Source organism: Tetrao urogallus (assembly GCF_951394365.1).
Source record: "Tetrao urogallus genome assembly, chromosome: 1".
Classification (NCBI taxonomy): Eukaryota; Metazoa; Chordata; class Aves; order Galliformes; family Phasianidae; genus Tetrao; species Tetrao urogallus.
The window spans coordinates 192,800,084-192,814,027 of NC_136813.1; the positions used below are offsets into that span (position 1 = coordinate 192,800,084).

General features: G+C 52.7%; 1 protein-coding gene across 1 annotated transcript in view; it reads right to left on the reverse strand.

Moving 5' to 3' along the window:
- Positions 1–11,139: 11,139 nt before the first annotated feature.
- The window catches only part of NRF1 (nuclear respiratory factor 1), a gene marked incomplete at both ends in the record, with an annotated part of 33,154 nt that continues 30,349 nt past the window's right edge, over positions 11,140–13,944 (reverse strand). The window contains one exon of the mRNA XM_079550702.1: positions 11,140–11,303. Coding sequence (XP_079406828.1) covers positions 11,140–11,303 — 164 coding nt within the window. The remainder of the gene's footprint in view (positions 11,304–13,944) is intronic.

Here is a 13,944-nt window from a genome sequence, read left to right on the forward strand (position 1 = left end):
GGGGCTTGGGAAGGGGGCTCATTCCCAAAAAGAAATAGGAGCAGACCCCTCTGCTCCCACCTCCGTCCCCATGTCCGGCACGCATCTGCCCGCCATGACCCACAGCAACCCGATCCCAATCCCATTCCATGGCCCCAAACTGGTCGAGCTGGTTTGGAGCGCAGAGCCCAGCGCATGCGGAGGCAATGCAGTTCGGGGGGTGTTCCCATCTGCTTTTGGGGACACACGTGTACAGTTTTGGGGGGTGTTTTGGGGTCTGTGCCTGTTTCAGCCGCGCTCATGTTCATTTTGAAGGTGTTTCTGCCTATTTTGGGGCGCTCGTATCAGATTCGGGACGTTCGTGTCCGTTTTGGGGCCGTTTGCCTCTGTTTGTGGGGGGTTGTGTCTGTTTTTGGGATGTTTGCATTTATTTTGGAGTCGTTCGTCTCAATTTGGGAATGTTTATATCTATTTTACAGATGTTCGTGTCTGTTTTGGGGGGTGTTTTGGGGGCATTCATGTCAGTTTTGGGGATCCTTGTGTCCATTTGGGGATCAGCCACGTCTGTTTTGTGCCAGTTTGCCTCTGATTTGGGGGGGTGTCTGTTTTGGGGGTGTTTTTGTCTGATTTAGGGGCATTCAGATCTTTTTGGGGGGACGCTCCTGTCTGTTTGGGGACATTTCTCTATTTGGGGGATGCTTCTGGGGTTTGTTTTGGTTGGGTTTTTTTTGAGAGCGTTTGCATGTCTGAGGGTTTTTGCCTCTATTTGGAGTATTCCAGTCTGTTTTCAGGAAATCCATATTTATTTAGGGCTGTTCCTGTCACTTTTGGGGTCAATTTCTGTCCATTTTGGTGCATCCATGCTCATTTTGATGCAGTTTGCTGTATTCCATCCACACTTCACCACTGTCCAAACCCATCTGGGACGTCCCTACAATTCGGGATCCCTTTTCATACATTTGGGATCCTTTTCATGACACTGAGGAGTCACTTTTTGTACATTTTTGGGTCCCTTTTCCACATTTTCGGGTCTCTTTTCAACATTTGGTGTCCCTTTTTCCACATATTTGGTCCATTATTTCCCTAATTTGAGTCCATTTTCCTATATTTCCGGGTTCCTTCTCTGTATTTTCGCACACCTTTCTCTATTTTCACCCCCCCGTTTTTACATTTTCAATCCCTTCCCTACACGTTGGGGGTCTTTTTTCTATATTTTCACCTCTTTTCCCCATACTTTAGGGGGTCCCATTACCTTTCGGGGTCTCTTACCTATAGAGGGGTGCTCACCCCTCCCACCCCCCCGTGCACACGGCAGCTGCGGGCTCTGCCCTATAGGGTTGGGATCACTTTCCATCCACCCCCCCCCCCAACCCCCCCCCCTCCCCGCGGCTCTCAGAGCTCCGAAATCGGATCAGCGGCGGTTCAGGTGCGGCCCCGTTCAACGCTTCTCCGGCGGTGTCCGATGTCCGACAGCCGCCGGACGGCCCCCGGGGGGAGGAAAGGGGGGTCGGGGCGGCCCCCGGGGGGGGGGGGGGGGGGGGGAGAGTCGGAGCGGCTATGGGGGGTCGGAGCCGCTTATAAAAATCCTTCCCACCGGGGGGGGACGAGAAGCAGCCGGGGCCGCAGCCTCCTCCATCCTCATCCTCTTCCCTCCATGCACAGACCCGAGGCCACGGGGGATGGGCGGCCGCCCTACATCCCCCCTCTTTCCTCCCCCTCTTCCCCCCCTCACCCTCCGACAGTCCCTACTTTTCCCCTTTTATTTTCCGGATAGGGGGCACTTTTCCTTTTGGTTCTTTAGACTTGGGGGGGGGGGGGGATTCCCAGAGCCCCCTTTTTTTTTTTACTTCAAGTGGGAGGGTTACAGGAGCGGCCACCGCTGTTGGGGATTTGGGGGTTATGAGAGGCGGCTCCTTATTGAGGATGGTGGAGGAGGGGGGGACGGCCCAAGGTGAGCCCGGCCCCTCCCCACGCCAACACCCCATAGCCCTCCCTCTGTCCGTCCTCCCCCCCCGGGTACGGCTCCACCTTCCCGGGGCCACCTGGGCCAATTGCAGCCGCTGCGGGGGGGGGGGTCCCCCCGGGGCCGGGCTAAGGGCGGCCGCCACCGCCGCTCCTCCGCATTATTGGGGGAGAACGGCGGGAGAGGAGGGAGGGTGGGGGGGGGGACCAACCCCCCCCCCCTTTAATAGCGTGGGATTGGGGCGGAGGAGGGTCTCTTTATCCCCAAAAACTCCCTCTGAAGGGACACCCGACGGCAGCGCTCGGAGCTGAGGTAAGTCTTGAGGCGGGGGTAAAGGGGGAAGGGGGAGAGCTATGGGTGACCCCTTTGGACCTCCCCATAGGGCTTAGGACCCCCCCCCCCATAGGGATCCTTCCCGCAGGATCCATCTTTGGGGCTGCATTTCCCACCCCTCTTTTTCCTCGACGTGACTCCCCTCCGGAGACTTTCTCTTTGAAGTGAGCTCCCCCTCCCCTCTATAGAGCTTAGGATGCCTCCCCCTGTTCCCCCCCCTTTCGCCCCCCCCCCCCCCATTTAGGATTTATGAACCCTCGGTAGGATTTAGGACTCCCCCTCACCACAGGATCCATCCTTAAGGATGCATTTCCCACTCCCGATTTCCCTCAATATATCCCATCTCATAATGACCCTTCTCTTTACAATGAGTCCCACCAACCTCCCCCCCGCTCCTGAGCCCCCTCTCCCCCTTCCCCCCCCCCCACCCCCCCCCCCCCATTGATCTCCCACCTCCCAACCCCAAAAAGCCCCAAAATTCCCTCCTCGGGGTGATCACATTGTTATAGGGCCAAAAGGGTGACAACGAAAGCCCAGTGCAACCCCAAACCTCAGCTCCCCCCCAACCGCCGGGGGTCCTTTGGGGTACAGCGGTGCCCCCCTCACCCCAATCCGGTGCATCACTTTACCCCGGGGGGGGGGGGGGGGTCCTTCTTGCAGCCCCATCCCAAAGGCAGAATCCAACGAAATCTCAGCTCTCTTCCCACTGTCTGCACCCTCACAGAATGGGGGCTGTTCTGAGCCCCTCCTAGGTCTCCCCCCCCCACCACCCAGCCCCATAGGGACACACAGAGCAGCCCCCATCCTCTGTGTGTCTCCAGTGCAGTGTGGGGACAACAGGAGCTCTGAGATTTGGGGTCCTGGTTCCATTTGGGGCTGTTTTGGGGATGGGGAGGATCCTGGGGTGGTGGCACCAGCATTGCGGCACTGAGATGCTACAAAATGGGGCTGTGCTGTTCTTGTCCCCATGTCCTTTCCCATCCCTTGTCCATTCCCATCCTCAGCCTCAGCCCCAGCCCTATTCTATTCCCCATCCCTATTTCCATCCCCGTCCCCATTGCTATTTCCATCCGCATGCCTCTCTCCATCCCAAGCCCAATCCCCATTCCCAACTCCCAACCCCATCCCTAAGCCTTTCTCTGTTCCCAGCCCCATTCTTGTCTCCATTCCCACCTCCATTCTCATTCCCATCCCCCCTCCTGTCCTCGCCTCCATTCCTGCTCCCATCTCCATCCACCTCCATCCCCATCCCTTTTTCTCTCTCTGTCCCCATCCCCATCATCTCCATTCCCAACCCTATCCCCTTTATCTCCATTCCCATCCCCATATCTATCTCCATCCCTGTTCTCTTTCTGTCCTCACCTCCACCTCCATTCCCATCCCTACTCTCTATCCCCATCCCATCCCCATCCCTATATCCATCTCCATCCCCATTCCCACATCCGTCTCCATCCCTGTTCTCTTTCTGTCCTCACCTCCACCTCCATACCCATCCCTATCTCCATCCCCACCCGGGCTCCCCCATCCCCCCACATACCCATGGAGTGGGGTCCCACGGCTCCACAAATGGGGTTATCCACCCTCCCCCCACCCCACTGAGAACCATGACATCCCCTGACCACCTCAGTCTCCGTTCCCAATAGGATGACAGCCTTGGCTGGACACCATTTGGTGCCATGAACATTTTGGGCTCGGGAAGAATTTTTTCGAGGGTAGAATCCACTCTAAATCTGTCTCAGGGACCGTAGGACCCCAGTGTCCCCATAAGGAAGATCTGGGGCCTTGGAGGGCGCTGTGGGGAACGGGGCTGGGGGGGAGCTGGGGGGGAAGGGAGGGGGGGGCAGGGAAGGGTGAGCTCTGCACATCCGCAATGCGGCATCGCCCAACGTCATCGCTCTGCAGAGCCGGGGGGGCCAGGGTGGAGGGATGGGAATGGGGATGGAGATGGGGATGGGAATAGGGACAGGGATGGGGATGGGAATAGGGACAGGGATGGGGACAATGGGGGCACCCCTATGGCTGCCACCACCATGGCATTATGGCACCCAACGAGGGACAGTGGCACCCACTGGGGACAGTGGTGCCTATGAAGGGACAACGTTTTCCAGCGGGGATGATGGAACCCAATGGGGGTCAACGATGCCCAATAGGGACGAGTTGTCAGGATATAGGGTTGGGATGAAGGTGAAGCTATCGCGGTCAATGTCACACCAAAGAGATTGTCCCCACTGGGGGGAGGACTGATGTCCCCAGAATCCTTCCCTATATCCCCACTGTCCAACCCTTCTCTGTGCTCAAGGTGAGCCAAAATGACCGATTCACCTCTTTCAGCCCCAAAATTGAAGGCTGGCACGTGGTGCACCCCCATTACCTATCGGGGCCGCGGCTCAGCGACACAAAGGGGACTTTGTGCCCTCCTCCTCCTCCCCACCACTGCTTGGCACAGCCCCACAGGGACAGCGACGCAGCCGTCTGGGGGGAGGCGGGGGGGATGCAACCATTTTTGGGGGGATTTGCAATAATTTTAGGGAGTTGGCCACTATCTGGGGGAGGGTTGCAACCTTATGGGGATGTTTGCCAACTTGCAGGGCTTTTTGCAACCTTATAGGGTGCACTGCAAGCTTGTAGGATGCTTTGCAACTTTTTAGGGTGTATGCAGCCTTTTAGGGTATTTGCAACCATCCACAAGAATTTTAAGGCGTTTTAGGGCCACTTAGGGGGACTATGCAACCTCGTAGAGTCTTTGCAACGTTTTAGGGTGCTTTGCAACCTGATAGGGTGTTTGCAGCTTTATAGGGTCTTTGCAACTTTGAGGGTTGCTTTGCAACCTTTTAAGGGCCTTTTGCAACCATGTAGGGCCTTTGCAACCTCATAGGGCCTTTGCAACCTCATAGGGCCTTTGCAACCTTGTAGAGCGCTTTGCAACATTTGAGGGCACTTGACAACCTTTTAGGGTCTTTGTAACCTTATAGAGTCTTTGTGAACATTTTGGATGTTTGCGGCTTTGTAGGGTATTTGCAGCCAGTGGGATTTCCCTGGCACTGGGCTCATCGTTCTGGGAGCTGGGGAGGAGTTTTGGGGTGAAACCAGGTGGAAATGGGAGGGTGTGAGCTCGCTACTCCTGTTCTGTGTATGGCACTGGTAGAATTCACTGTGCAACCCCGCGGTCAGTGAATTACCATAGGGCCATAAACAGAGCAGAGAAAGACCCGCGAGCCCCACGGGGCCGCCGTGCCGCCCGGCCCGCTTTGGCACTAGCACATTTTTGCTTTGCTTTATGTGTTTTGAGCAATTATGTGTAGTGCCAATATGGGAGAAGGCGGAGAGAGCACCATGGGATGGGAGGGGATGTGGTATTTTTTGCCATTTTCCCATTGCACGACCCCAAGGGATGGATGGATTTGGTGATGGAGGGATGGATTTGGTGATGGAGGGATGGGTTTGGCAAAAGAAGGATTTGGCAATGGACTGACGGATTTGGTGATGGGTGGATGGATTTGGTGATGGATGGATTTGACGATGGATGGATTTGATGATGATGGATGGCTGGATTTGGGATGGATGGATTTGAGATGGATGGATGGATTTTGGATGGATGGATGGATTTGGTGATGGATGGATTTGATGATGGATGGATGGATTTGGTGATGGATGGATGGATTTGGGATGGATAGACTTGGTGATGGATGGATGGATTTGGTGATGGATGTATTTGATGATTTGGTGATGGATGGATTTGGTGATGGATGGATGGATTTGATGATGGATGGGTTTGGGATGGATGGATTTGATGATGGATGGCTGGATTTGGGATGGATGGATGGATTTGGTTATGGATGGATGGATTTGATGATGGATGGATGGATGGATTTGGGATGGATGGATTTGGTTATGGATGGATGGATTTGGTGATGGATGGATGGCTTTGATGATGGATGGATGGATTTGGAATGAATAGACTTGACAATGGATGGATTTGGTGATGGATTTGATGATGGATGGATGGACTGGGGATGCATGGATGGATTTGGGATGGATAGACTTGTCAATGGATGGATTTGGTATGGATGGATGGATTTGATGAGGGATGGATTTGGTGATGGATGGATTTGATGATGGAGAGATGGACTGGGGATGGATGGATGGATTTGGTGATGACTGGATGGGTTTGTGATGAATGGACGTGGTGTTGAATGGATTGATTTGGCAATGGATGGATAGATTTGGTTATGGAGGGATGGCTTTGGGGTGGATTTGGGATGGTAAGGGCAAGGAAAGCCTTGGAGAGATAGAAACCTAAAATTCTGGTGCTTTCATCCTGGGGTCCTACACGAGGAGTGGGGAATTCACATCAACTGGGTCCTTTTGGGGGGATATGATGCACATCTGAATGATGATGGCATGGGGTTTTCAGCACATGGAGCATCTGTGATGCAGCTTTGGGATGATATTCAGTCCCAGGAAGGACTTCCTAGGGGTGGAACTGGGAGATCTTCCTTTCTCTTTTTTTTTTTTTTTAATTTCAATTTTAATTTTTGGTTTGGGGTTGGGTTTGGGTTTCTTTTTGCAGCTTCCCAAGCCCACCACTGCCTTCTTCCCGTCCTGGCTGCTTTTGGCAATGGTAGAACTCACACTGGTGCGCTCGCAGGATCCGGTGGTTCTAGACTTGCCAACTACAGCCCCGGGAAACGCCACGGACACAACCCCCTTGATCCCCCCAGCACCCATAGCTGTAGGGAGGGGGTTGTTACAGCGTCCTGCTCCATTTGTGCGTTCCAAGTCCGGATCTTTAGGGGGTGCCCAGCCATGGGGACAGTGGGTTTGGGTTCCAGATGTGCTGTTTTTTTGGAGGGTTTGGGGGGCAACCATGGAAATGTCCTCATAGAGGGGAGGGTCCTGCTGGAAAGCGGTCATTGGAGCATCTTGGCCTTGTGTCCCCACTTGACTCCAGGCATTAAGCGCTGATCCATCCCTGCGACATGAGGAGGGGGGGTGGATTAGGTGGCTCCTGCCCCACATCTTGCCAGTGCCAGCTTATGGGGTGGGAAGGAAACTGAGGCATGAGCAATGCTGCCATGTGTCCCCACTGCCATTTGTCTCTGCCTGTTCCCAAGTGCAGGAGGGACGATGACAGCATTTTGGGGAGGGGGGGTGGAGGGTGGGGCTTGCACAGTGGGGTGGAGAGGGGTGGGGGGGTTCCTTGCTCCTGGCTGGGTTTGGATGGGGGGTGGTGGGGATATGTAGGGCAGCGCCGGGTGATTACGGAGCTTTCGGCCATAAGCCTGCAGAGATTGGATCATGTGGGATTAGAGTGAAGGCTGCACGCTCCCAACCTCCTCACTGCGCCGGGGGAGGGACGAACGGAAGGAAGGATGGAGATGGATGGGGGGTCCATATTGCCTAGTGGGGCGGGTGGGAGTGTGGGGAGGGGGCACAGGCTGTCTGTCTCTCTGTCTGTTTGCTTGTTGCTTCCATCATCCATCTGTCCAGCCACATATCAGTCTGTTTGTCCTTCCATCCATCCACTCAGCTATCATCAGTAAGGCCACCCACCCACCCCCTGTCTGTCTGTCCAGTCACTCAGCCATGCATCTAGCTGCCTATCCATCCGCCCGTCCCTACATCCATCCACCGAACCAGCCTGCTATGGCTCCATCTACCAGTCTGTCTATCTGTCCAGCCATTTATCCATCAATCCAACCACTGCTCCATCTGCTGGTCTGTCCATTCATCTGTCCGTCTGCCCATCCATCCAGACAGCCTTCGAGCCCTCTGCAAGTCTTTTTGTCTGTCCATCTGTCCACCTGTCAAGCCACTGGTCCCTCTATCACTGTCAATCTATCCACCAAATCACCCGTCTGTCCATCCATCCCAACAGCTATTGAGCCCTGCATCAGTCCATCTGTCCATCTGTCCATCCATCCATCCAGCCAGCCAGCCTTCTGTGAGTCCTTATGTCCATCCATCCCAACAGCCATTGAGCCCTCTGAGTCTGTCTGTCCATCCATCCATCCACTGATCCCTCCACCAATGTGTCCATTCATCCAGACAGCCACTGAGCCTTCTATGAGTCTGTCTTTCTGTCCATCCATTCATCAAGCCGTTGACCCTGTCCATCTTGTCCATCCATCAAACCATCCGTCTGCCCATCCATGTCCCCGGGGCTCAAACTCTGACATTTCCCTCGAGGGGATCAGAGGTAGATCATCCTCTCCAGCCCCACCTTCCAACAAGCCCCACCCCAACAAAAACCCCACCCATCCCCATAGTCCTCACCCCCAGCAATCACCCGAAGGCACATGGGATCCCCCCAGCACCCAAACACTGGTGGGCATCACCCCAGAGACTCCCGTTAATATGTCCCTTCCCAGAGACAGCAGAGTTTTTGAGGTCAAATCCTGTAATTTGGGGTTGCTGTGCACAGTGCAGCACTGGGGCTAAAGATAAAGGCAACAAACCCAGCTGGGTCACAGTGTGGGCCACCCAGGGTTGGAGAGACTCTCTAAAACTCAGACCCTCTCAAAACCCAGGGATCTTCCCCAAGCCCAAGGCTGCGCTCCCTGAGATGGAAGGGAATAAAAGTGTCGTGTGCTGGGTGAGCTGCCCCAGCAGGAGGCCCCGACCTGCTTATTAAAGCCTGATTAGCACAGATTAAAGGCTGGGGACAACGTCTGCCAGACTGAGCCCCCACCATGAGCCCATTGGGGAACCCCAGCCTGGAGGGGGCCAACCCGCTTCCCATAGAGCAGGGCTGGGACGTTTGGGTTGCTTTGAGATTGACTTTGGGATCGCTCCCCCTGTGCCTCATCCTCCTTTGCTTCCATCTGTCCTTCTATCCATCCTCCACCCCACTTTGTCTTCAGGCTTGCAAGAACTGGGCTCTGATCCTACAAAGGATCCTACAAGATCACGTCGGAGCCAACGGTCCTGCCCCCCATGCTCAAATAAAGCTGCTCAACCTCAGTGCTGCCGTCCGGCTCCTCCTTGGGATGCTCAAACGATGGGGATAATGGGGGCACAGCGGGGATGAGGTGGCCTTGATCCCATCATGGCATGGAGTCGACTCCAATGGTTGCTTTTGGGGCGCCGCTCACTGTGGTGCTGATGGAAGCACACGAAGGATGAAGCTTACATAGCTCAAAGGAAGGACTTCAACTCAAAAACCACCCCCAAATCCAAAACCACATCGGGGACCCCCTCCGAGAGCCTGGGGGGAGATGGCGAGTTACCCCAAAACCCTCAAAAAAGCCCCAAAAGAGAAGTGAGAAGCGCGGGTAGACACATTTGTAACAATTTATTGAATAATAGACACTGGGAAAACAATAGGGGTCCATGCTCTGCTACTTGCCTGGTTTTGTCTCTTTGGGGGGAGGGCAAAGGGGACTGCTGGGACTAAAAGAATGTCATCGCACCGCCCAAGGAACACGGACTTGAAAGCCACCGACATCTTCACAACGACGATAAAAAATAATAATTAAAAAAAAATAATAACAAACTGGAGAAACCAGGGCTGTTTCTATGGAAATATTTCCCTCCCCTCGTTTAAAGTACAGAAGAAGTGTATACAAAGAGCATTTGATATTTTCCTTATAAAACAAGTAAATACAAGAATCTGAAAACTTCCTTGAAGGCGGAGCAAAGACGCGGAAAACTTCGTTAATGGCCACTTGAAAATAACAATAATTAAAAAAAATATTAAATACCACACACAACCAGCACGCACCATGGGGGGCTTCCGGGGTGCTTTTGTCCCGTTGAAAAGTCCTGGACGATCTGTCCCCAAAATGCCCCCGTGGGCTGTCCCCTCCTCTGGGAGACGTTGGGTGACGTGGGTTGGGTTGAGTTGGGTGGCAGCAGTAGGAGATGCTCAAGGAGCAGGGCTGGCACGTGGCTCCAGAGGGGTTCCCCAAAAGGGAATTGGGGTTTCCAAGTGTCCTGGGTTGGCGGTGGGGTCGTGGCTCTTTGGCAAAGGATGGGGGCAAGTGCTGGTCATATTGTCCCCGAGTCCCCGCAGCCCTCCCGGCACAGCTCCGGAGGCATTTCTGCTCCGTTCCAAATTGACAAGAAGAGGAAATAATAATTATAATAATAATAATAAAGAGAAAAAAAATAATCACAAAAAAAAACAAGAACAAAAGAATTGAAATGGCAGGGTTTCCAGAGCAGAGAAAGAAGAATGTGTCTCCAGTGTGCACCAGGGGAGCCAAGCACGGCGGTCATCGAGCTGTCCTCGTGCCCGCACGGGGCTCCGGGACCGGCAGCTTCGATAGCTGTCCCCACAGTCACAAATGCATTTTCCCAAGAAGAGCCTTGCCCAAGTTTCATTATTATTTTTTTTTCTTTACTTTTTTTTTTTTTTTTTTTTTTTTTTTTTTTTTTAATTTTTTCATATAAAAGTCCACGTTAAAATCTTCGAAACTTAATTCACCCCCTGTGGGAGCATCCATGCTCCTTTATGGGAAGAAAAGGGGTGCAAGGAGTTGTATTTTTTTTTGCGTGTGCGTGTGGCTTTTTTTCCCTCCTTTCTCATCTCTTCAGAATGGAAGTCACATCTGCGTTGGGCTTCTTGCTCCAGTGTGATCAGTGGTGCTGTAAAGACGCACTTCACACACGCATCCTTCCTTATTCTTCGTTAAAAACGGTCAGCAAAACACTTTTGCTTCCGAAAGACTCAGTGCCACCTGATTGCATCTCCGGATAGGCGTAAAAAAATTTTATTCGCGTTAAGAGACGAGGAGAGAAAAAAAAAAAAAAAAAAAAAAAAAAAAAAAGAAAAGAAAAAAAAAATAATAATAAAAGGAAAAAAATAAAAACCCCTCAAAAAAAATAAAAATAAATCATCGTGATCCCGCTGCGGGTTACGGTCACTGTTCCAAAGTTACCACTTCCACCGCCTGCCCATCCACGGTGACGGCGCTGTCTGCTATCCGTGTGGTGACCGGTGCCATCGCCACCTGCACGGGGCCGTTGCCCTGCGCCAGGCTGGTGACCACGGTCTGGTACATGCTGACGGGGATCTGCACGAGGCCTGCGGAGACACAAAGGAGAAATGTGAGAGCGATGAGGGAACGCTGTTCTGCCAAGGAACGGGGTTGGTGCGGTTGAGTGTCATGGTGCGGGCCATAAAGGGGTTGTGTTGGATACGGGTGAAGACGTGGCGGAGCTTTCAAGGTCCTTTGGTTCTTGTGGGAAGTCAAGGATTGAAGAAGGCAATGGTAGGAGGGAAGATGGTGGGTGGGAGGAAGGAAGAATCATCCTAGAATGGCTTGGGTTGGAAGGAACCCCAAAGATCGTTAAGTTCCAACTGTCCTGCCACAGGCATGGCCACCAAGCTCTAGAAGACAATGGTGGGTAAGGGGAAACAAAAGTGATGTTGGGTAGGGGCAAAGGAAGACAGTGAGGGGTAGGGGTGAAGAAAGGATCATCACAGAATCATAGAATGGCATAGGACCTGAAGGATCACAAAGTCTTAACCTCCTGGACACAGGCAAGGCCACCAACCTCCAGAAGATGATGGTGGGGGGCAGGGGGAGAAGGAAGATGGTTGCTAGGGAAGAAATGATGGTTGCAAGAAAGCCAGGGATAGGGTCAAAGACAATCTCCCACCCCATGACACACAGATGGTATCACACCCACACCATCATGCTCGTGTAATTATTCAGACTTAATGGAGCCCAGCCCTTATAAACGTTAGAGAAGTTCCATAATCAAGCCCATCACACTGTGTGAGATGAGAAGAGGCTCAGAGGTAGAAAGAAAAACTGCAAGAAGGAAAAACCTACCACTGAAACCCCAACTGCCCGGCAGCACGGTAGGGCACAGCCCTGAAAATCCAACGAGATCAGACCAAGCTTTCCCAAAACGGCAGCAGGATCCCCTTTGGTTCAGTTCTCTGTGGCAGGCAGGGACCTCTGTCCTGGCAAGGGCACTCATTGAATAACGAGAGGCAGCAGAGTGCAGCTCCGTGTCCCCAGATAACTCGCTGCACACAGACAGGAAAGCTTAGGAGTTAATCATGCTGCCCAGGTGGGTGACCCCGGCGGAGCTCAGCTCTCGGGATCTCGTGGCACTCTACGGATAGGGACATTTTGCAATGCCTCAGCCAGAGGGCTGCCCCATCTCCAAAAGGGTGATCTACAGTTTTATGCAGCTCGCAGCCCCATGAGGAACCACCTTCCTTGCGTAAGGCTCAACATCAACAGCTACAAATGACGTGGAGGCAGCTGAAACACAGAGTTCCTGAGGTGCTTTCTAATAGGGAAGAGTTTTAGGCTACAAAGCATTGAAACAAGAACTTGTGCTCAGCTCTCTCAAAGGCAACCCCCAATAAGATCCTCAAGATATTCAGCACAGTTCTGTAAGCAGGTTCTGGCACGGAGTGGGAGATGTGGCCTGGGATGCACTCAAAATCCCTGCTCCAGACCAATGACCCAGCTAAGCCTTTCGGGTGATTCAGGTTGTTGACCCAAAGGAATTCACCAAAGATGAGTCTATTCCCCACAGCCAACTCAAAACGAGGGTCACCATAAAGCAGGGTTCAAAATCTGATCCCTCCATAATGTTTAAACATGGGTTGGACATAATAGGGGCACTGTTAACAACAGGCATTGCAAGAAACCATGATGAGATGGAGCTCTTTGAGATGACTCTGCTCCCCATGGCCAACCCAAAGATGAGGGTCACCAGCAACGCAGAGCACGCAGCATTAAAAAAATCTGATCCCTGCACAAGTTGGCCATAATAGGACCATTGTGAAGGACAGGTATTACCAAAATATGGCAAGATGGAAAAACCAAAGGGGGGGTTTCTTTGGGAAAGATGAGCCTGATTCGGCCAAGGTTTGACCGAGGCTAACTACAACTTGGATACGTTGCGCGTTAAGAGCCGGGAGGTCTCTGGTCTCCGCGAGAGACAGCGATGCGCAGCTCCCTTTCTGCATGGGATTAAGCTAAATCGTCTCAGCATCTGACGCAGTGGCCTTCCTGGCAGGAGTGGTGACAAACCAAAGGAGGAGAGGGCGAGGGCTGGAAAGTCTGCTGTGTATTAAAGCAGAGATGATCGCCCTTGGGAGAGAGGCGATTAAACCACTGAGATGCTGTAATCAGGTCTAGGATTGGCCCTGTGCTGCATCTGCTCAGACCTGTGTCCTGATTAGCCCTAATCTAGCTGGCATATGTTAATCTAAAGCATGGATTTCAGACCCTTTCAATTGTATTAAAAACAGGAAATCCATTAGACAAAATAAAATTACAAAAAAAAAAAACCACAAAACTTTCAAGTCTCTGGAAAATACACATCTTCCAAAAAAAACTCGAGTCGTGCTGGGGTGGGAAAGCTCCAGTGGAGAGATGGAATTGGGCTCGCAGCAGCCCAGAGCTGCTCCTACCTGTGGACAGGAGCCAGCAGAGGTGATGGATAATGCACAGAGCAGTGAGATGACACAGCTGGGCTGGAGCTGCCCATTTGGGATTTCCTCCCACCATTTGGCAGAAACGATGACGTTCATCTCTAACCTCAGCAGGAGGCTCTGGATTGCACCCAGGTCATGCTTTTGCTTACCTGCAGCCTGCCAGGACAAGGATTTTGCATTTGTTTCAGCAGAGAAGAGGTTATGGCTTGCAGAAGGGGGAGAGTTAGGCTCTGGCCATGGGATTCTGAGGCCAAATATC